Raw genomic sequence first — 24,585 nt, 5'->3', positions numbered from 1 at the left:
TTGTTTTGTTGTTGTTTGTGATGGAGTCTCGCACTGCCACCCAGGCTGGAGTGCAATGGTGTGATCTCGGCTCTCTGCAACCTCTGCCTCCCACATTCAAACGATTTTCCAGCCTCAGCCTCCCAGTGGGATTACAGGTACCCCACCACCATGCCCAGCTAATTTTTGTGTTTTTAGTAAAGAGAGGGTTTCTCCAGGTTGGCAAGGCTAGTCTTGAACTCCTGACCTCAGGTAATCCACCCACCTTGGCCTTCCAAAGTGCTGAGATTACAGGTGTGAGTCACAGCACCCGGCCTCACATGTGTGTTTATGTGATTGTGTGACTATATATATAGAAATAAGAAAAAATATGTAGCAAAATATTAACATTTAGGGAATATAAATGAAGAGTGTAGAAGTGCTCATTCATTGTACTTGTCTATCACCTATAATGAAGTTTAAGTTTTCGTGGTGTTTGACAAATACATGAGCCTGTACTTTCCTGTCTTCAAACTGCAGAACAACGTTCTCAAAATGAAAGACTGATGCTCAAAAACTAATTTTTATGTTTTTCAATACATATGTCAACATTAATATGACAGAGTACGAATCTGATCTTTTTTTGATCATTTTCATTAACAGTCTATTCATGGAGAATTTAATGCCAAGATAATAGTTTTTAGTTGGAGTCATAATGTATCTTGAGTTATTTGCTAAGTGTCTGAGGATAACTTCATATATATATGGCCAGAGGTGAGCTTTTAAAAAATATGTGTGTGTTTGTGTGCATTTGTGTTTTCTGAATGACTATCTTTAAAAGAAAACTTTTGATGGTCGTAGGAATGGAAATATTTCAAATATTCAGATGACAATATTTACAGAAAGAAAACAGTTTGAAAGAATTTTTTCCATTTTTAAGACAATTCTTACTTCAATACTAGAATTGTATTCATTATTTTTATCACATAGAAGATTGTGATAAATCTTTATGCACATCTATATAAAGACATAGATAAATATGTAGCCTCTGCTTCAGTTTTTAATATTGTGATAGTATTTTTCAACTGATGTCTTGGCATGGCTGCACTTATCCAGTATCTGTACTGTGCCACAGATAACAGAAGAGGACATTCAAATGATGCTGCATCTCTAATAATGAGCACTAAATATTTTACAGTCTAAGGGGTTTAGTTGACAACCTCCACTTTCATTTACATCAGAGCTAAACCTTCTTCTCAATGATACTTCAAAATGTTTTTCAAAATGTTGTATGAATAATAAATGAAAGTAGTGCATGGGTTGCTATTACATATTTTACTATACACTTGCAAATAACTTTTGAAGATGCCTGTCTTGCCTTTTTCTCATTAATTTATTAAAGTGCTGGGAGAAAAACAGAAGAGTGAAATGAGTAAATATATTGCCCTCCAAACAAGTCCACAAGTCCAAATCAAATTTCCAATGCTAGCATCATTTTTGAATCAATTTTAGTGAATAATGAACCAAATAATTTTGGAAAAATTAATCAAAAATATGATTATACACAATTGTTATATGCTGTATTTCATCTGGACAAACACTCAAACCACAAGTTTTACTCTTGAATTCATTTTATTTTCTCTAGGTTGAAAATATTTACAAAGATGAAGAGCCTGACATCGGAGGATTGGAACCAGGATATCAACTATCTTAAACCTAAAAGTACAAGGAATTATTTCTCAGTGCTTGGAATGGCTTGACTTCCTTGAAAATATTATTGCAGAGTTGGGGACTACTTTTAAAATATCTTCCATTGAATGTAATTAAACATGAAAGCTTGATTTATCAAGTGCAAAATGCAAGTAAGAATTAAGGCATACCATTTATTATCCCCTAATTCCAGCACTTTTAAATGAGCTACTTTATTGTATAATATTTTAGTTATTAAGGAACAAATGTTGCTTAAGAAATATATCTATCTTAAAAATGCAAGTAGCAGGCAATTCCCATTAAATTAACCATTAATGTCCTTATTTTCTTAAAATTCTTGTTTGCAAATATGCAAGAATAACTTTATGTTTGTTCTCTTGAGCAGTTCTTGACTGTCTTTGCCAGAAACAAAGTATTAATAAAAGTAGCTATTTTCATTTGCATTTTCCTAACAATTACTAATGTTGAACATCTTTTCATGTGTTTGCTAACCTATTGCATGCCATCTTTGCAGAATTCTTTCAAGTTATTTTTCCCAATTTAAGTTTATTATTTTGTGTTTTTTATATACTCTGTATACCATATTATTAGATATATAACATGGAAATATTTTGTCTCATTTTATAGAGGAGACATAAATATTTTATGAGACATAAATCTATCAAGTGAGACAAAATATTTCCAAATATTTATCTACTTACTTTGTAATTTTTTGGATGCAGTAAAGTTTTTAATTTTGAGGTTTAATTTTATTATTATTTGCTCATGCTTTTGCTGTCATAACTAATAATTTAATCTCAAGGACATAAAGATTTTATTCTTCATATATTATCCTATGTTTAATTCTAAATTGTAAAGTTTTAGCTGTTACTTCTAGGTTTTTGAGCCACCTTAATTATATAAGAAACAGGTATGATGTCATTCTTTTACATAAAGTTATTTTCTTCCAGCACCATTTCTAGAAGTGCCAATGCTCAATCAAATTATCTTAGGCACCTTTGTTGAAAATCAATTAGGCATAGAGAGACAAGTTTGTCCTGTATTATCAATTCTATTAAATTGATTTATATGACTATTTTTATTCTATTGCACTATTTCAATTACTGGCTTGTAGTAGGTGTTGAAATCAAGCAGTGTGAGGCTTTCAACTTGATTATTTGGGATTCCTTGAAATTCTATATAATTCTGAGGATGGGCTTTCCCATTTTTACATTAAAACCCTTTAGATTTTTAATAACATATTTTATGAATATGGGAGACCTTTCTATTTACTTAAGGACTTCTTTTTATCAGCACTGTTTGTGGTTTTCAGTGTACACGTCATTAACCTCTGGGAAATTTATTTGAGTATATGTTATTCTCAAAACATTGTGAGGGGGGCAGAGGAAGATGGCCGAATAGGAACATCTCCAGTCTCCAACTCCCGTGAGGCAAGTGATTTCCTGCATTTTCAGCGCTGAGGTACTAAGGTTCATCTCACTAGGAAGTGCGGACAATGGGTGCTGGTCAGCTGCTGCAACCTGACCATCGAGAGCTGGCTGGGGCGAGGCAACTTAAAGCAGGCGAGCATCCTCATGGGAAGCCTGGGGGAAGGAATCCTTTTTCTAGCCAGGGAACTGAGACACACAACACCTGGAAAATGCGGGTGCTCCCACCCCAATACTGTCCTTTAAACAAACAGGCACACCGGAGATTATATCCCACACCTGGGCAGGAGGTCCCACACCCATGGAACCTCCCTCATTGCTAGCACAGCAGTCTGTGATCTAACATAAAGGCAGCAGCTGAGGCTGGGGAGGAAGCCCACCATTGCTGAGCTTAAGTAGGTAACAAAGCTGCTGGGAAGCTTTCAGACTGGGTCAAGGAGCTCACAGCAACTCAAAGAAAACCTGCCTGTCTCTATATAGACTCCACCTCTGGAGACAGGGGCACAGATAAAAACAAAAGCAGCAGAAACCTCTGCAGATGCTGTGACTCTGTCTGACACAGCTTTGAAGAAACGTGGATCTCCCAACAGGAGGTTGAGATCTGAGAAGGGACAGACTGCCTGCTCAAGTGGGTCCCTGACCCCTGAGTAGCCTAACTGGAGACATCTAGGGGCAGTCTGACACCCACACCTCACAGGGTGGAGTACACCCCTGAGAGAGCTTCAAAGCAAGAATCAGACAGAGTACACACTTTCGCTGTTCAGCAATATTCTATCTTCTGCAGCCTCTGCTGCTGATACAGGCGCGGGACAGGTCTGGGTGGACCTCGGCAATGTCTAACAGATCTACAGCTGGTCCTGACTGTTGAAGGAAAACATCAAACAGGAAAGGACACCTACGCAAAACCAGTAGTCGTCACCATCATCAAAGAGACCAGGAGGCAGATAAAACCACAAGATGGGGAAGAAAGCAGACGCGAAGCTGGAAATTCAAAATAAAGGCATCTCCCTGGCAAAGGAAGCGCAATACATCACTAACAACGGATCAAAGAGCGGCGGAGAATGACTTTGGCGAGATGAAGAAAGACTTCAGTCCATCAAACTTCTACGGCGTAAAGGAGAATTACATGCAAGCGCAAAGAAATAAATATTCTGAAAAAGGTGGAAGGAATTGGGGCTAAAATTAATTAATGCAGAGAAGGTCATAAGCGAAATAGAAGAGATGAAGCGCGGTACGCGAGAAATCACGTGACAAATGCATGCTTCAGTAACCAACTGGATAAACTGGAAGAAAGAGTATCAGCGATTGAGGATCAAATGAATGAAATGGGCGAAAGAAATAAAAAATGAAACAAAGCCTGTTTTAAGAAGTATGGGATTATGGCAAAGACCAATCCTACGATCGATTAAATTTACCTGAAAGTGAAGGAAAAATGGAACAAGTTGGAAGCACTCTTCCAGGTTCATCATCCGGGAGAACTTCCCCAACCTAGTAGGGCAGGCCAACATTCAAATCCAGGAAATACAGAAACGCCACAAAGGTCACTAAATTGAAGAGCAACTCCAGGACTTTTATGGTATGGGTCACGAGTTGAAATGAAGGGAAAAATGTTTAGGGCAGCCAGAAAATTCGGGGTTACTGTACACAAAGGAAGCCCATCGAAGCTCACAGCAGATCTCGTAGAAACTCTACAAGCCAGAAGAAATTAGAGGGCCAATATTCAACGCATTCTTAAAGAATTTTAAACCCAGAATTTCATATCAGATCAAACTGGGTTTCATAAGTGAAGGAGAAATAAATCCTTTACAGACAAACAGTGTAACGAGATTTGTCACCATAGGCTGCACTACAAGAGACCCTGAAAGCACTAAACGAAGGAACAGCGGTATAAGCCATTGCAAAAACATATTACCAAAATGTAAAGACCATCCGGAGCTAGGAAGAAACTGCATCAACTAGACAAAATAGCCAGTTAATATCATGATAGGCAGGATGAGTTCACACATAACAATATTAACACTGATATAAATGGACTAAATGCCCCAATTAAAGACACAGACTGACTGGATAAAGTCAAGATCCATCAGTCTGCTGTATTCAGAGACCCATCTCACATGCAGACACATACTGGGAGAAGCTCCAAAAATAAAAGGGATGGAGGAAGATCTACCAAGCAAATGGAAATTAAAAGCAGGGGTTTCAATACAGTCTCTGATAAGAACGCTTTAAACATCAAAAAGAGATCAAAAGAGACAAAAGAAACCTATACCTGATAGTAAAGGGATCAATTCAACAGGAAGAGCTAACTATCCTAATATACACTAATACAAGACACTGGTTGCCAGCAAGTCCTTAGAGACTTACAAAGAGACTAGACTCCCATACCAGGACTGGCATCCACTGTCAACATTGAACAGATCAGAACTGAAGAAGTTAACAAGGATATCAGGAATTGAACTAAATTCTGCACCAAGCAGACCTAATGATCTATAAATTCTCCACCCCAAATCAACAGAATATGCATTCTTCTCAGCACCATGCCATATTCCAAATTGACCACATATTTGGAAGTAAAAGCATTCCACAACAAATGTACAAGAACAGAAATTACATAACAAACTGTCTCTCAGACCGCGTTTTGGAATCAGAGCTAGAACTCAGGATTCAGAAACTCAATCAAAACCCGGCTCAGCTACATGGAAACTGAACAACCTGCTCCTGAATGACTACTGGGTACATAACAAAATGAAGGCAAGGAAATAAAAAGATGTTCTTTGAAATCAATGAGAACAAAGATACGACATACAGAATCTCTAGGACACATTTAAAGCAGTGTGTGAAATTTATAGCACTAAATGCCCACAAGAGAAAGCAGGAAAGATCTGAAATTGACACTCCTAACATCACAATTAAAATAACTAGAAGCAAGAGCAAACACGATTAAAAGCTAGCAGAGGCAAGAAATAACTAAGATCAGAGCAGAGACTGGAAGGAGATAGAGACACAAAAACCCTCCAAAAATGGTAGAATCCAGGAGTTGGTTTGTGAAAAGATCAACTCATGACAGACCGCTAAGCAAAGACTAATAAAAAGAAAGAAAAGAGAGAAGAATCAAATGGCCCTTAATTAAAATGATAAAGGGATATCACCACGACCCCACAGAAATACAAACTACCATCAGAGAAGTCTCTCATTTTCTATGCAAATAAACTAGAAAATAGAAGAAATGGATAATTTCCTGGACGCCTGCTCTTCCAAGACTAAACCAGGAAGAAGTTGAATCACAAGATAGACCAATATGAGCTCTGAGAGTGAGGCAATAATCAATAGCCTACCAACCAAAAAAGTCCAGGACCAGGCAGTTCACAGCTGAATTCTACCAGAGGTATGAGGAGGAGCTGGTACCATTCCTTCTGAAACTATTCAATCAATAGAAAAAGAAGTCCTCCCTAACTCATTTTATGAGGCCAACATCATCCGTACCAAAGCCTGGCAGAGACACAACAAAAAGAGAATTTTAGACAATATCCTGATGAACATCGATGCAAAAATCCTCCAAGAAAATACTGGCCGAACCAGATTCCAGCAGCATCAAAGCTTATCCACCATGATCAACTGAGCTTCATCCACGGGATGCAAGGCTGGTTCAACATTCTAAATCAATAAACATAATCCAACATATAAATGAGAACCAAAGACAAGAACCACATGATTATCTCAATAGATGCAGAAAAGGCTTTTGACAAAAATTCAACAGCCCTTCATGCTAAGCGCTCAATAAATTAGGTAGATGGAGCGTCTATGCAAAATCATAGAGCTGGCCCAGTGACAACCCACAGCCAATATCATACTGAATGGAGCTGGAAAAATTCCCTTTGAAAGCTTTGCTTGAGTGGGGATGCTCTCTCTGCTCCTATTCAACACAGTGTTAGAAGTTCTGGCTAGGAGCAATCAGGCAAGAAAGAAATCAAAGGAGTATTCAGTTAGGAAAAAGAAAAGTCAAAATTGTCCCTGTTTGCAGATGACATGATTGTATAGAAAACCCAATTGTCTCAGCCCAAAATCTCCTTGACTTTGATAAGCAACTTCAGCTTAAAGATCTCAGGATACCATCAATGTGCAAAATCACAAGCATTCTTATACACCAGTAAGAGACAAACAGAGCCAAATCATGAATGAACTTCCATTCACAATTTAGCTTCAAAGGAATAAAATACCTAGGAATCCAACTTACAGGGATGTAAGGACCTCTTCAAGAACGCTACAAACCACAGCTCAGTGAAATGAGAGGACCCTATGGAAGAACATACCATGCTCATGGACAGGAAGATCAATACTCGTGAAAATGGCCAAACTGCCCAAAGGTTATTTATAGATTCAATGCCATCCCCATCAAGCTACCAATAAGTTTCTTCACAGAATTGGAAAAACTGCTTTAAAGTTCATATGGAACCAAACCATCTCCAAGACAATCCTAAGTCAAAGAACAAAGCTGGAAGTCAGCTACCCTGACTTCAAACTATACCACAGGCTACAATGTAAAACATGGTACTGGTACCAAAACAACAATGGAACCGAACAGAGTCCTCAATACCACATCTACAGCCATCTGATCTTTGACAAACCTGAAGAAACAAGAAATGGGGAAAAGGATTCCCTATTTCATAAATGGTGCTGGGAAAAGTGGCTAGCCATATGTAGAAAGTTGAAACTGGATCCCTTCCTTACTCCTTATCTGAAAATTAATTCAAGATGGATTAGAGACTTAAATGTTAGACCTAATACCATAAAAATCCTAGAGGAGGAAAACCTAGGTAAGTACCATTCAGGACATAGGCATGGGCAAGACTTCATATCTAAAACACCAAAGCAAGCGACAGCAAAAGCCAAATTGATGACAAATGGGATTCTGGTAAACTAAAGAGGTTCTGCACAGCAAAAGAAACTGCCATCAGAGTGAACAGGCAAAAGCGATACAGAATGGGAAAATTTTGCAATCTACTCTCATCTGACAAAGGAGACTACAATATCCAGAACCTACAAAGAACTCAAACAAAGTTATGTGAAAAAACAACCCCATCAAAATGGGCAAAGTATATGAGGCAGACATTTCTCCAAAGAAGATTCATACAGCCAACAGACACATGAAAAAATGCTCATCATCACTAGCCATCAGGAGAAATGCAAATCAAAACCACAATGAGATACCATCTCACAGCAGTTAGAATGGCGATCATTAAAGAATCGGAATCCAACAGGTGCTGGAAGGAGGTGGAGAAATAGGAACACTTTTACACTGTTGTTGGGATTGTAAACTAGTTCAACCATTATGGGGAAACTTTAGTCACGTGATTCCTCTCAGGATCTAGAACTAGAAGTACCATATGACCCAGCCATCCCATTACTGGGTATATACCCAAAGGATTATAAATCATGCTGCTATAAAGACATGCACCGTATGTTTACTGTGGCACTATTCACAATAGCAAAGACTGGAATCAGCAAATGTCCATCAGTGACAGATTGGATTAGGAAAATGTATGGCACACATATATACACCATGGAATACCATGCAGCCATAAAAAGGATGAGTTTATTCCTTTGTAGGGACATGGATGCAGCTAAAACCATCATTCTTAGCAAACTATCACACAAAGAACCAACCGGCCACCGCATGTTCTCACTCATAGGGTGGAGACTGAACAAAATAGAGATCACTTGGACTGGGAAGGGGGACATCACAGGGCCTATCACTTGGGAGGGGGGAGGGATTGCGTTGGGAGTTATACCTGATGTAAATGACGAGTTGATGGGTGCTGACAAGTTGATGGGTGCAGCACATCAACATGGCACAAGTATACATATGTAACAAACCTGCACGTTATGCGCATGTACCCTAGAACTTAAAGTATAATAATAAAAAAAATAAAAAATAAAAAATAACACATTGTAATTAAAATTATTTTCTAAATTTTCAATTTTGACAATTTTCAGAAATTTCATTGCTAGTATATAAAGACAGAAATAGCTGTTATATGGTAATGTCATATCTTTTTCTGGCCTAACCCCTAGGGCTTTTGTGTCTTGTAAAATACTTGTATGTCTTGTAAAAAGTAAAAATGGGTGTCCTTTACAGGAGGCTCCTCTGGCCACTGAGAGGGAGAGGGCAGGAGAATGATAACAATTTTGCTAGTTACATTTTCATTTATTGCACTAATGGTAATTCTTATAAAAAGAATGTAGTGTTTGTGTAATTTTTAAAAACTTGAAAATCAGTAAAATACTCAAAAAATAGATTTTTCTTGTTCTTAACCTCAGGGGAAGACTGTTGTTCAATATGTTAATTGTGGTTTTTACATTTTTAAAAAATTGTTACTACACAGTAGGTGTATATATTTATGGGGTACATGAGATGTGTTGATATAGGCATGAAATTCACAGCGTGCATATAGTTAGTTATAACTTAAATGTTAACTGTGTTTTATAAATGCTCTTGGCCAAGCATGATGGCTCAGGTCTACAATCCCAGGATTTGGGGAGGCTGAGGTAGGATTATCACTTGATTACAGTAGTTTTGAGACAAACCTGGGCAACTAAAATGAGAGCCAGTCATGGTGGTGCATGAATGTAGTCCCAGTTACATGAGAGGCTGGGCAGGAGGATTGTTTGAGCCCAGGAGATCAAGGCTGCAGTGAGGCATGTTTGAGGAAGTCCTTTATCATGTTAAGAAAGTTCCTATGTTCCCCTTACTTCTAGTTTTTGAGTGTTTTTAGTCATGGAAGGATAGCACTTTAAAATGATTTTTCTGTATCAATCTGTATGATCACGAAGTTTATTTGTTTTTATCGGAGTAATGTTTTATAGAATGAGGTTGGAAGTGTTCACTCCTTTTCCATTTTTTGGATATTGAAGTTACCTGGTCTTAGTTTGTGTAAGGTGTATTTTTTTGTTTCTTTGTGTGTGTTTTTGTGAGAAAGGGTCTCACTCCACCCAGGCTGGAGTGCAGTGGTGTCATCTCAGTGCACTGCAGCCTCATTCTCCCACGCTGAAGAGATCCACCTGCCTCAGCCTCACAAAGGGCAGGGATTATAAACATGAGCCATGGGGCCCAGAAGTGTGAGTATTTTGATTACTGATTCAGTCTGTCTCCTATAGCTCTGTTTCAGAATTTCTGTGCTAGACTGTGTGGTGATTCCTCACGGATCTAGAACTAGAAGTATCATTTGATCCAGCAATCCCCATTACTGGGTATATAACCAAAAGATCATAAATTATGCTACAATAAAGACTCATGCACACATATGTTTATTGTGGCACTGTTCACAATAGCAAATACTTGGAACCAACCCAAGTGCCCATCAATTATAGACTGGATAAAGAAAATTTGGCACATACCATTCAGGACATAGGCATGGGCAAAGACTTCATGTCTAAAACACCAAAAGCAATGGCAACAAAAGCCAAAATTGTCAAATGGAATCTAATTCAACTACAGAACTTCTGCACAGTGAAAGAAACTATCATAAGAGTGAACAGGCAATGTACAGAATGGGAGAAAATTTTTGCAAGCTACCCGTCTGACAAAAGTCTAATATCTAGAACCTACAAGAAAACTTAAACAAATTTACAGGTAAAGAATACCCAAACAACCCCATCAAAAAGTGGGCAAATGATATAAACAGACATTTCTCAGAAGAAGACATTTATTCAGCCAAAAAACATGAAAAAAAAGTTCGTCATCACTGGTGATTAAAGAAAGGAAAATAAAAAACACAATGAGATACCATCTCACGTTTAGAATGGTAAATATTAAAAAGTCAGGAAACAGCAGATGCTGGCAAGGCTGTGGAAAAATGGAAATACTCTTATGCTGTTGGTGGGAGTGTAAATTAGTTCAACCATTGTGGAAGACAGTGTGGCAATTTCTCAAGGATCTAGATGCAGAAATACCATTTGACCCAGCAATCCCTATTACTGGGTATGTATCCAAAGGATCATAAATCATTCTGCTATAAAGACACATGCATACTTACATTTACTGCAGCCCTATTTACAATAGCAAAGCCTTGGAACCAACCCAAATGCCCATCAGTGATAGACTGGATAAAGAAAATGTGGCACATATATAACCTGGAATACTATGCAGCCATGAAAAAGAATGAGTTCATGTCCTTTGTAGGGACATGGATGAAGCTGGAAACCATTATCCTCAGCAAACTAACACAACAACAGAAAACCAAGGCCAGGCACAGTGGCTCATGCCTGTAGTTCCAGCACGTGGGGAGGCTGAGGCAGGTGCATCACCTGTGGTCAAGAGATCGAGACCATCCTAATCTACATGGTGAAGCCCTGTCTGTACTAAAAATACAGAAATTAGCTGTGCATCGTGATGCGGACCCTCTAGTCCCAGCCACTAGGGAGGCTGAGACAAGAGTAATTGCTTGAACTTGAGCAGAGTCTGCAGTGAGCTGAGATCGTGCTGCTGAATGCCTGGTGACACAGTGAGACTCCTACCTCAAATAAAAAGGGAGGGAAGGGAAGGGGAAGGGAAAAGGGAAGAGGAAGGGGAAGGGGTTCTCACTCATAAGTGGGAGTTGAAAAATGCGAACACATGGACAGGGAGAGGAACATCACACTCCAGAGCCTGTCGGGGGATGGGGGCTAGGGGAGGGATAGTATTAGGAGAAATACCTAATGTTGATGTAGGTTGATGGGTGCAACAAACCACTATGCCACTTGTATACCTATGTAACAAACCTGCACATTCTGCACATGTACCCCACAACTTAAAATATGTAAAAAAAGAATGTATACATTTCATGTAAGTTATCTAATTTGTTGGCATACGATTGTTCAAAGTATTTTCTGTTTTGAGACAGTATCTCCCTCTTGCCCCCCGCTGAAGTGCACTGTCAGGATCACAACTCGCTGTAGCCTCCAAATCCTGGGCTCAGGGGATCCTGCCTCAGCCACCCAGGGACTACAGGCATCCATCACCAATGGCTAATTTTGTATTTTTTGTAGAGACAGGGATTTCCCATTTTACCCAGGCTGGTCTTGAACTCCTGAACTCAAGCTATCCACTAGCCTCAGCATTCCAAAGTGCTAGGATTACAGGTGTGAGCCACCACACCTGGCTCGATAGTATTTTCTTAAAGCCATTTTTATTGTGGAGTAGTAATGTCCCCACGTTCATTTCTAATTTTACTTATTTACATCTTCTTTCATTTTTGGGAAGTTCAGTTAAAGGTTTGACAACTTCGATGTTTTTCCAAGGAACCATTGATTTCATAGATGCTTTTATTTTTATATTATCTGCTTCACGTATCTATACCCTAATATTTATTTCTTTCCCCTAGTAGCTAGTAGTTTGCTTTTTCCTTTTTTCTTAAGGTGTGAACATGTTATTAATTGAAGATCTTTCTCATCTTATAATGTATTTACAAATATTCATTGCTCTTTCCTTTTACTACACTAGCAAATTTTGTTATCTTGTTCTTTTTTAAATTAACCTCAAGTTATGTTCATATTTCATTCATGTTGTTAAAGCCAGTAAGCTACACCAGTAATGTGGCGCTGCTGTCTCCACAACTATTGCCAAGGTGGACGATGTGGGATAGTAGGCAGATAGTCAAATGCCACAATCCTTAGAGAGCTTTAGCAGTCTCTCCATTCTAAACTAAGTGGTACCCTGGGGTCTCTGTTTGTATTAGATTCCAGAGTTCAAAAGAGTTGAAGTTTTTGCCTATTTAATGGCTGTTTCAATGAAACTGATTCTTAGCTCTCCCTATTTCTATTTTCCATGACATTATTTCTTGATCTCTTTTAAAAGTGCCTCAACTTGCTTTCCTTCAGGGTTGTCTAGAACAGCAGTCCCCAACTTTTCTGGCAGCAGGGATGAAGCTTCACTTGCTCACTTGCTGCTCACCTCCTGCTGTGCATCACTACCAGTTGGGGGTTTGGAATCCCTGGTCTAGAAAGTAAAAGCTATTTAATTGTTTACATAATGTTATATTAACTTTTACTCACTCACGACTAATGTAATAATAAGACACTGAAATTCTTTGTACAAGTATCACCTGCTGCTTATATCTATTCAGTTCCAAGTAAATTTGGATAGACTAAGGTTAACTGATAGTAGAAAAATTCTTGGGTATTGTGATTCTTAAAAGTCTTGCCAGAAGTTAAACTATAGAAATCTTAAAGTCACCTACTATAAAGGGCAGTTTGGGAGTGGCCATGCTAACAGAGATTTGACTGAACGAAATTATTTTTGCCAACTAACCACATGGTAATGCATATTTAAACTGTGCTATTAACTACATTTTAAGGCGTGAGAAATAGCAACTTTTTCCAACAGTTCTTTTTGACCTTGACTGTTAAACAGTCAAGGTGACATTCATAATAAAGAATACACAGAGACTATTACATTAACCATTATATCTTTAGTTAAGCTGAACGAAGTTGAGTAGGTAAAATAAAATTCATACTAGGTTAAAAAAAAAATACTCTACAGAAGTCCTGAAAAGCAAAAGAGAACTAACTGCCTCTTATAAAATCATATCCTTAAAAAAGAGGTGAGATAAAAACAAAGCAGTGTGTTTATCAGTACTGTATCCTTTTTTTCACAGTTATTTTCATTTACAGTTTGAAAGAGGTAGATAATTCTGCAATAGACAAGTGAACTGTGATTATCAGGTGTAATAAAACAGTTCCATTAACTTAGAAATACTGGTCTCATTATCAAGAAATGTATTAAAACACATCTGAAGATGACACACTCTGTTATTCTATACTCATGTTTTTTCTATAGCTTGGAATTCCCTGCCACTATACATATTACAACTCCAGAATAACAAAACAATTTAAGTTATCTCAACATTTAAACATTTTCTTGGTCAGCTACAGTGTCCAGAAACAAGGCTGAAAAACAGGTCAGATTCTATACATTTATGGACATGTTCAACTCTGCAGCCTAAGCAAACAGAGAGTTTTGACAACTCCTATTCTAGAACACTGCAGATACTGGGCATGCCACAGGGCCATTTACAAAGGAATCTTCTGCAAAGGGTTCCTTTGGGTTTTGTTGTTGTTGTTTCCACTGCTAGCCAGAGGAATAATTCTGAAAGGAAACCAAATTCCAAAATACAATCCAGATCTTCTTAATATTTTGTTATAACACAGGATATCTAACAGAAACAGTATGCCAAAAACAACAGACCAAGTTCTGTCAATTACACTGCTTTCTCCCCAAAATTTACCTTTCACACAAAACAAGTACCACAAAGTTTCACAGCCTAAGAAATTGCCTTAGTATAACATTAAGAGCTTACATCAAGCAGAGTTCTGATAAAATATGACTGCTGGTATTAACCTTAGAGTATATAAGGTATCTTCATCTCCTGAAAGAAGTGGGTCTAGTATTTTGTTTTGTACCTGAATGAAATATTTATAAAAAGCTGGGGGATAAGCGGGGGAAGGTATTTTTGTTTTGCTAATTGTGGCAAAATAATAAAATCCGTCAAATTTAATGTTAACTTATTTTCCTCTGCTATCTGCCTCCTTGATTATCATAGTCACTAGGGTAACTGTATATGTAACTCACATGCCAGACTTCTTCCTAAGTGCCATATTTCTAAGTACTGGGAAAATTTCCATTTTCTACCTCTATTAGACCACAAATCTGATGAGAGAATATACGTAAAACTACTTAGCTACATGAGCAACTCAAATAAAAGAAAAATTAAGGAATAAATAGTTCAGAATTTTCCATGCCAAGTGCAGAGATCTAGATATTGATAACCTGAAATAAAGAAGAACAATTTTCAGTTTCATAAACATTAAGCCTATTGGTCCAGTAACTTCTGCATATGCTACTGTTTTGGTTTTTCTTAACATCATGTACATTTAAATGATATATATATATATATATATATATATATATATATATATATATATTCTGCCAATTTTGAGGAATTCAAGGTTTACAGTCACGTCAATTTGGCAATTCATATAAATATTTTTAAAAACCTGATCTGAATCAAATATGCCATGCTTGTTTCTTAATCCATTGGAGTTTTACTTGTCATTTAAATGATGTGACAATATTAATCAGTTCATATTTTCTTTTACATATATATTATGGGCTCCAGAGTTTAAATTAGTATTTGATTTCACATTAGGAAACCATTATAAAAAAGTCTCAAATTAAGGTAATGAATATACAAACATACATTTTGAAAGTACAAGGCAATGAAAACATGTGTTCCAATAAAGGGGGAAAATAAGGCTGATGTGCAACATAGTTGGGGAAATTGGTAAGAAGCTTTCTGTACCATACAGTCCAGTAGTTCTAAAAAAATACAGATATGATAGAAAAAGTAGAGGAAATTTTCATACAAAACCAATAGTTACAACTAAAAGAGAAATATGTACACAAAATATATCCATCAGTACAACGATCATACTTCATCTTAATCAATGCCTAGAGATCCCGTGGAGAGGGCCTTTTGAATAGCATTTCGCCTCATTCATTCCTTTGGGGTCAGCCTCCAAGCGGACTCCTGGCGCTCTTTTAGAGGAAGTGTTCAGCATATTGGAAGAATCCAGGTCAGCACAGGAATGCATCACAGGCACTGCTAAATCTGCATCTGCTACTTTCACAGAGGCCTGCCCTTTCAGAACTTCCACTTTCTCACTGAGCTCATTTCTTTCTATTTGAAGAGCCTTGTACAGCTTCTCTAATCGCTCCAATTTTATTTGAAAAACTTTATAATTTCTATCACGAATAGTTTTCTGTAAGAAAAAAAGATTTATGTAGCCTCACTAAATATCATTAGGTTACTGTATCCAAAATTCAGTAAATTGAGCCATAATAAAAAAAGTTGCTTTGTATTCACATCTTAAACCTCACTATATAGTGCTATGTTAAATATTTAAAATTATCCTTATGCAATGCAATAAAAATTATCTCTGTTATTTTCTGTAAAGTAACCAGAATGGACCTTTTGACTTTAAGTATTAAGTTGACTTAGTGAAGTATGAAGAAAATTAAAGCTATTAATAAAAAATGCGAGCATTAAGTTTTCCTATAGAAGCAAAGATAATGTTATAATTGTTAATTTCCTTTTTATATAAAATAAGTCACCAAGGGAATGCACAGCTGCTTTCTGAAAAAAAATTTCAAAGTGATAACTGTCAATTTTAACTAGGATATTAAAATAAGCTATATTATACTTTTTCTATCATCTAATAAGCTCTTTAGTAAAGAGCTAAAATATATATATATATATATAAAGACCATAAAACAAAATCATATCCAACTATTAAGGGAAGATGCTATTTTTATCTGCTTGCAGTTTTTCTACCCAAATATAAATAGTTTTAGCCATTTTATGTCATTACTGAAGTCTAATAGGATGACTGAGTGGACTGTAAATTGTGAAATCTAACTGAATCAACTCATTATACATTATAATACCTACCATTAAATGATAATTATTGCTATAAATATTATCACTGGTATAATAAAAATAACTTGGGAAAATGTTTAAAAAATGCCAGCAGTAAGAGTTCATTAAAGTTATTTTTACATGGGTTTTTCTTCCTTTCTACCATTTTTGAGAAAAGCATGTTCCAACATTTTCTTATGAAATGTTATAATTAGTCCAATTAAGTTTACAAAATAAAACTTAAGTGACTGCAAATGGTATGCATCTCAGATATATTAAAAGCAAACTTGGAAAAATGTACTTAGTTGCCTTTTGGAAATGAATAAATCAAGGTAGAAAAGCAAATGAGGTACTAATTAATGCTCTCAGGGGAAAATCTGAATAAAGCTATCTTTTCTAAATGTAGAGCAAGTGACTGTCAAAGTCATAGAATCTGAACTAAGAATATCAGCATTGCTTGAATATCTAGAAATGCAAATTCCTGGGCAACACCAGAAACTAATAAAGCAAAAAATTTCATTACAGGGAAGTCAGTTTGATAAGGCTGAGTTTGTGTAACCTCAACTTTGCCATATAGGAAAGCAAAATCTTGATACAATAAAGTTTTCTACAACAAAACTCTGAGATAATAACTTTGTTGAGGCAAAGAAGTTAATCATATGCAAGAAAATCTAACTCGCTGCACGAAAGTATATACATAAAACTTGTAGTTGTTAGGTACAGTTCTGAAGGTAAAGACACACTTTCAGAGGTTATTTAGTTAAGGCTAAATAATGACTTAGTCTTCATACTGAAATAAGTAAGTACCCATTATTTTGTCATGTAACACCTTCTTACCTCTTCAGCCATTTGCAGAAGTATTTTATTATTATTTTCCCATTTGGTACACCATATTACCATTTCTCTTTCCAGTTTTTTAATTTTCTTTGTCAGCTGTGAATCAACATAATCATAAATTTAAATTCTAAGTTTCATTTCCTGATCCACCACAGAAATAACTTTACAATGTTCTTCCCTTCCTCCATCACTATACTCTTCTCAACCAGCTGACATCTGTGTTGTCTTTATAAGAGTTTAAGTGGTATTCGTCTTTTGTTAGTAAAGCTTATCTCAGAAGCTCCTATGGTAAAAGCAGCAGTAACCAAAGCAGAAGTTTCACATTAAAATAAAACAAATTTGTTGTCCTTAATTTCACGGGAATGAGCACATGGTAGCTGAACTCTCTCAGTTAACAATAGTGTATAGTTTAGCTCAGCTGTGAACAGTAGAGATGAGACCTCCTACTCCCAACGTATACGAAAAAATGTCCATGAGTTTTCTGGAGAAATGATAAACTATCTATCAGACTATTTTATATACTCTCAGCCCCAGAGTAGCTCAAGAATCTGAAAGCAAATCAGGGTAAGAACTAGAGGTTGCATAATTCAGGTAAGTAATCAGGAAAGAGATATTAACATTTCTGAATCCTTAGTTTCATTTATCCTTTCAATTCACAAGATTGCTTTATTTCACATTTTGCTAAAGACCAAAATGGTCCAAAAATAAGGGGAGGAAGAACCTATACTATAAGAACCAAATCCCCAAAAACTCAGGATAAACTTTAGGTATATCCTTCAACCAGCTTTATTCGAAATACAGGTAATGTTAAGAAGAATAAGGTTAAGATAGAACAAATGTCCTGCGCTTTGGTTAACACACAAAACTGTATCACAAGTCAAACTCGTACAAAACCCATGGGAAGAGCTCTGGAAGATCTGTTAGGTGCTGAACTACAGTGATCTTTACAACCATTAAGGAAAGGACTTAAACTCTATTCTGCTTCAATAGTGAGCATAGGCTATAGTCCATCTAACATTTTCACTGTGCCTAACAGTTCCACTTCCACTGGAGTCACAACTGAAAGGATAGGTAGAACTAATCTGTAACTCAATGAATTCTCCAAATTAGTAAGTCTAAAAAGTAATGAAGATAGTAATTTGAGTATTTTATACAACCAAGCATTGACTGAAGTATATTAGATGTTTTTGCTCTTTTTATTTTTAACCATGAGAAAAGAAAGACATGGAAAGATGTGTTATGGAAATAACTTGTTATAGGATCATCTATAGCACTGAAAGTATTAGCTCAAATCTGACTAAACTCAACTACATAAGATCTAATAATAATCAAGACTAACATACATTGAATGCCTATGAATTTCCCAGACATAACTACTGTACTATTCCCAATCAGCACATTTTTTAAAAATCTCAACTTAAATAGGGAAATGCCAAGGTAAATGACTCACCCTAAGGAAGTCATAAAGTGCAAGTTAGAGATATCAGTTTCAGAGTTCATGTTCCAAACCATACTGCTATCTGTTTATTTAGGGCGACAGAAAATTCTGCTCTTTAAAATTGCTATTTTAGCCTGTATTCTGAACTGGAATAATCCAGAACATTTTTCTATACCTAATTTTAAAAACCAGTTTAAATTTTGTATTAAGAATACATCTTGTATACTGTGTGAATATATATATATATAGAGAGAGAGAGTTTAAATTTCAGAGTAAAGACATTTCGGGTTTAGCTAGGTCCTGAGAAATAAAGCTATTCCTACCAAGATGTATCACTACTTTCCTTGGCCTGGATTTTTAAAATAATTTTATATAAAATTTATAGTTTACATAAGGGTATGTGAAAGAACTGAGTAATTAAGAGAGGTGACTAAACAAAAATGATCTACAAATAAACTGTCCTTAATGGAAGAATTCTCTTTAATTATAATAGAAGTCTCAGAATGTCATGATAATTAATATTCTGGGGCAACTTGAGGGCAAAATGCCTGAATAAGCTGGTGAAAGAAAAAAAAAAAAAGATAGTGTCAGATTAATATAAACTCACATAAGTAGCAATTATGCTTTTTTTGGTTTTTCTTTCAGAGTCAGCGTCTCCCTCTGTCACCCTGGTTGAAAGGTGACATGATCATGGCTCACTCTAGTCTCAACCTCCTGGCCTTAAATAATCCTTCTTCCTTGGACTCCCGAGTAGCTGGGACTGCCACTGCACACCACCACATCTGGCCACCTTTTTTTTTTCCTACTTTTGTAGCAATATGGTACCCAGGCTGGTCTCGAACTCCTCTCCTCAAGCAATCCTCCTATCTTGGCCTCCGAAAACGCTGGGATTATAGGTGTGAGTTACCACGCTTGGCCACAGTTATGCTTAAAATAGCCTCTAATATTAATTACTTTTTACATAATATTCTATTAAAAATATGTAGATACCTTTTCCGTTTCCTGCTTGAAGGCTGTAAAAAGTTCATTGGTTTTCGCCATGGTAGTCTGGAATTCTTCAAACTTATCCATATAAAGGAAAAGCTATAGAAAAAAATGATCAAATATTCAGAGTTTCAGAAAAGCAATTTAAAACCCCAAAATATGTTAAAATAACATAATAACTTTCAAAAAATTTAATATAAATAAACATTAGGTTTGATAAACGACTGAAAAACAACAGAAGCACACACTCAATCCCTGGACCGCAGAATATATCCCTGAAATTTTTATAACCCACTGGAATGCACTGAAACTTCACTGTCTTAATCATATTAACTGTAAATGTTAAAATGTACGGTTAGGTGCGGAGGCTCACACCTGTAATCCCAGCACTTTGGGAGCCCAAGTCGGGTGGATCAAGATGTCAGGAGTTACAGACCAGCCTGGCCAATATGGTGAAACCACATCTCTACTAAAAAACACAAAAATTAGCCAGGTATGGTGCCAATTGCCTATAGTTCCAGCTACTTGGGAGGTTAAGGTAGGGGAATCGCCTGAACCCAGAAGGTGGAGGTTGCAGTGAGCCGAGATTGCACGACTGCACTCCAGCCTGGGCAACAGAGCAGTCTGTGTCTCACAAAAACAAAACAAAACAAACAAGCAAACAAAACGTAAAATCACTTATTAGCTCTACTCCATCAAATGTAATACAAACTTAAGTATAGTGCTATAGCTGTGAATTTCATATAACCATAATGCTTTGGGTATTACCAAGTCTCCTTACATTTGAAAAACTTTTCTTATAAAAAGAGCATCCTTTTAGAGTATTTAGCTTACATGAAGGTAACCAGTTCTTACTTTAATATTAAGGCTAACTCTTTCCTTTATGTATGCAGAAAAATAAACCAGAAGCTGAACAGTTCGATGGGGGAGAAAATTACTAGGAGTACAGTTAAGAAAAAAACCTAAAAGAGGTTGAAAAAGCAATTTTCTTTTAAACCCATCATCATAGACATTTTAAGTCGGAGAATAACGGCAGAAAACCAAGCAGAATGTTACATTTAGTTACCTTTTTTCATACTTAAAATAGAAGGTTCAGCAAAGTAGGGGTGAAAGCATATTAGGAGTCAATACAGTGGACTTCAAAGAAATCCACATTTTAGGGAAAGCTTCATATACATAATGTCTGACTTAGGCTTCAAAAGTGAGCTGAATGATTTCATTTTAGACCAGAAAGAAATCCTTTAGAGACCTTAATGTAATTACATTATCTTCAGGAAACAGGCCCAGAAGAATAAAGTATTTTGCCCAAGAAAAGTAAAATAGAATAAAAGAATATTCACAAACACTGCCTTTCAACTTTCACCAATGCTGTATTAAGGATATTAAACAGAGCCACCTAAATAAGATAAAGGAGAGAATGACAGCACCTAGCCCACTCACAGTCAGAGGGAATAACCATAAAGAAGGTACTTAGAAGCAAGCTGTGTGTGTGCGTGTGAAAGGGTAAGGGGGGCGGCGATTAAGGGGTGCTGAAGATAGCAAACAAAGTTACCAATGATATTACACTAGAAGAGAGAGCTATATGGCAGCCAAACCATGCTTATAGAAAGATAAGGGCATAGACCAAGATAAAAAGAAACAGCAGGCACAGAAATGTAGGGGAACTTGTATACAATGTTTAATGATCAAATAACCATTAACAGTATGTCCATCATCTTGAATATTATCATTTCTACATGTTGGCAGCATTTCAAGTTCTTTCTTCTTGTTATGTTGAAACAAATATTACATTGTTGTTAACCACAATCACTCTACTCTGCTAGTGAACATTAGAACTTATTCCTCCTATCTATTCATATAGCTGCTTCCATTAGCCAACCTCTCTTCATTCCCTTTCTCTACTACCATTCCAATCTTCAGTTTCATTCTGTACTCTACCTTCCTGTGATCATTTTTAAGCTCCTACTTATAAGAATGTATGATATTTGTCATCTTGTGTCTGGTTTATTTCACTTAATGTCTGCCCATTTTCACCCATGTTGTATTCAGGTACAAAATATCATAGGTACCCCCAAAATATGTACATCTAATATTTATCAAATAAAAATAAGAAATGTAGAGCAAACTGGAGAATACCCATAATTTGTTAGCAGACACTGACAGAGCCTCTGAGTCTATCTGCCTAGAGTTGGCGGCAATAGTAGTGGTTCAGGCAGAGTGAAGGAGCTGTTCTTGTGGTGGTTGGCCATTAGAAATTAGCAGTTTGGTTATGGTCCATTTTATAAAGATGAAACATCCAGGTAAAGGTTGTCTCATCTGAAAGTTCAAGTGGGTAGCCCAGAGTGGACAGCCAGTAAGTGGCAACTACCATCATATCTGGGCCTGCCTCCATGGCTAGATTATAAAACAGTGCATCAAGGCAATACAAAGACTGACTATCACTAGCAAATCCTGGGAAAAGACATGTTTTAACAGCAGAAAATAAGACACTCTTGGGAAAGACAGCCACGTTTAGGTACCACAAAAAGAGGTTCAGCAAAGGAAAAAACTTGTAGCTAAACAAGAACATTCTGTGATTTCAAGGTACAAATCACAGAATCCTCTTGACTAACAGAAATAGAAAAAATAGAAGCTTTATTAATGAGAGAAACAGAGCTGGCAGGGAATTTAGTAAGAGTCCTCTGGTGACTTCTTTTACGGCATTATCAATGACTCTTACATTCAGGAACATCTTCCAAAGCCAGCTGGGGAATTTATAAGTTCTCCACATTAATTTTCATCTCTATTTACATGGACAACTGTAGGGATATAAAAAGGGCTTAAAATTTCTACATAATAGAAAGTTCAACAGACTTCTGATATTCAACGTCTCCTAAATTTTCACTATCAACTGGCTGCTTCACATAATATGGCTACATGATAAACTGTTCCCAAAGATAAACATCATTCCAAGGGGTACATATGAATATGCATGTCAGTCTCAATGTTAGTGTATTTTAGCATTACAAGGATGATTATACAAAGAAACACCTAACTACTCTTGTCTATGAAGACTAGCTTGGTATTAGTAAACTTTCAGAGGTGAGAACCACAACATTTTTTTTTATGGAATTTATTTTGTTTTATGAAATTGAAAGCTTTAAGCCATAACAAAATGAGAGAAAAAATTTTTTTTTCTTTTTTTTTTCACTTTTAGATCAGGCCAGTTAATGGTAAGTTTCTTGATAATATCCTTTTTTTATCCTATGGCTTTGATTTCTTCACTTGGTTACTTTAACTCTGCGACTGGTTGTTAATACTGCTGTCTTCTGAGATAGAGCTGGTGCTTACTGTTCCAACTTTGCTCCAAAATCTCTTCATTTTATTCAATTTAAGACTAACAATAGTCTTATTATTGCAGTATCCTAAACCAAGAGCTTTCACATCAAGTACACAAAATGCAGATGTTCCATGGCAATATTCTGGAAAATCACACATATCTACGCTTTTTCTGCACAACATTTCTGATACTTTTCCTTAGAAAGTATCTGTTTGCTTTACCTCAAACAATAAAAGCACGCAAAGACTAGAATGGGACACTATGGGTGTCTAGACTGAAAACTGGAGACAGCCCCAATATTTTTTAAGAAAGCGTACATACACACACAAAATATTTTGGTGAAGCAGGACAGTCTGGCCATTTGTAATATTTTAATATTACATGTAGCTACCCATAAGACAAAATTCTAAAGGTTTTAGAAAAGTATCTGGAACAGAGGAAAGCTGACCTTCAAAATAGCCATCACAATCAGCCATCACAATCAACCTGGAAGTAGGGGTGCCAAAATGAATAAAACTCATTTATGGTGTCAAACAAACAAAAAAAAGAATCAAGGCAAATCAGAATGAATTGGTCACCCTAAAAGAAGAGAAAGTTTCCAAGAAGACAAGAGATCAAATCCTCTGTTCTAGTCTGTAGCTGGGAAGAAAGAAACATAAATTCTGCTATTCTCTGTTGTTAAGTTACCTGCTCTTTCAGTTGTGCTTCTTCTTGCTTCATTTCTTCATATTTGTGCCTCGATTCTGTTGCTTCTTTTAACAACTAGAAAACAGAAACATTCTGACAGAATACTAACAACAATTATAAACACGGTCAAAATATCTAACAGATAGGTTTAATCTTCCAGTAATTATCCTAGCAATAATGACAGGTCAACCCAATTACCTCAATTTCCAACTACTTGTATCTCTTATCTGCTCCACTGGTGAACAGTTAGGAATGAAGGAATAATTGCTTAAGGAGAAAAAGTAGCCTAGAAGCATAATAAAGTTTGTAATACTTGGGGTTGAAATATTATGTTTTACATGAAAATAACTGGACATCTACACATACAGACAGAAAATGCAGCTAAGAATCTTGACGTTATCTAGGTTATTTAGAAAGCCCCTCAACTCTGTAAAAGACAAGAGCAGGTTAAAAGAATATGCAGCAAAGCAATGAAAATAGAGACCTAGTTTCTGGTCACTTTTTTAAAACCACAGGCAAGGAACAGCTAAAGGAAGAAAAGAGATTAATTAATATTTGAGTTTTTCAGAAACATAGATAATAAAGACGCATAGTAAGCAGCTATGAAATTCAGTCACTGAATTTCTGAGGTAAAATGTCACATATTATGTAAATAAGCCTTAAACATATCTTAAAATGTACACATAGATATACATAGATATATACAAAATGTATACTCCAAATTGAAAGGTGCAATTAAGTTTAGTTGTGCACTGATACCTGTCAGCTTGCACT

General features: G+C 36.3%; 1 protein-coding gene across 3 annotated transcripts in view; it reads right to left on the bottom strand.

The window, feature by feature from the left end:
• Positions 1-13,525: 13,525 nt before the first annotated feature.
• LOC116272381 (gamma-taxilin-like) overlaps positions 13,526-24,585 on the bottom strand; it is a 41,717-nt gene continuing 30,657 nt past the window's right edge. For 2 of the 3 annotated variants that reach the window (XM_031661119.1, XM_031661120.1), the window contains exons 7-10: positions 23,812-23,886; positions 19,812-19,904; positions 17,384-17,479; positions 13,526-15,890 (exon numbers count right to left, since the gene is read on the bottom strand). In XM_031661119.1, coding sequence (XP_031516979.1) covers positions 15,573-15,890; positions 17,384-17,479; positions 19,812-19,904; positions 23,812-23,886 — 582 coding nt within the window. In that variant the 3' untranslated portion in view covers positions 13,526-15,572. The remainder of the gene's footprint in view (positions 15,891-17,383; positions 17,480-19,811; positions 19,905-23,811; positions 23,887-24,585) is intronic. The other variant, XM_031661121.1, reaches the window with a different exon arrangement.

This window comes from Papio anubis, chromosome Y (genome assembly GCF_008728515.1).
Source record: "Papio anubis isolate 15944 chromosome Y, Panubis1.0, whole genome shotgun sequence".
In the NCBI taxonomy this organism is placed as follows: domain Eukaryota; kingdom Metazoa; phylum Chordata; class Mammalia; order Primates; family Cercopithecidae; genus Papio; species Papio anubis.
The sequence above is the reverse complement of the archived record's forward strand: the minus strand, read 5'-3'. Positions and strand labels throughout refer to the sequence as shown.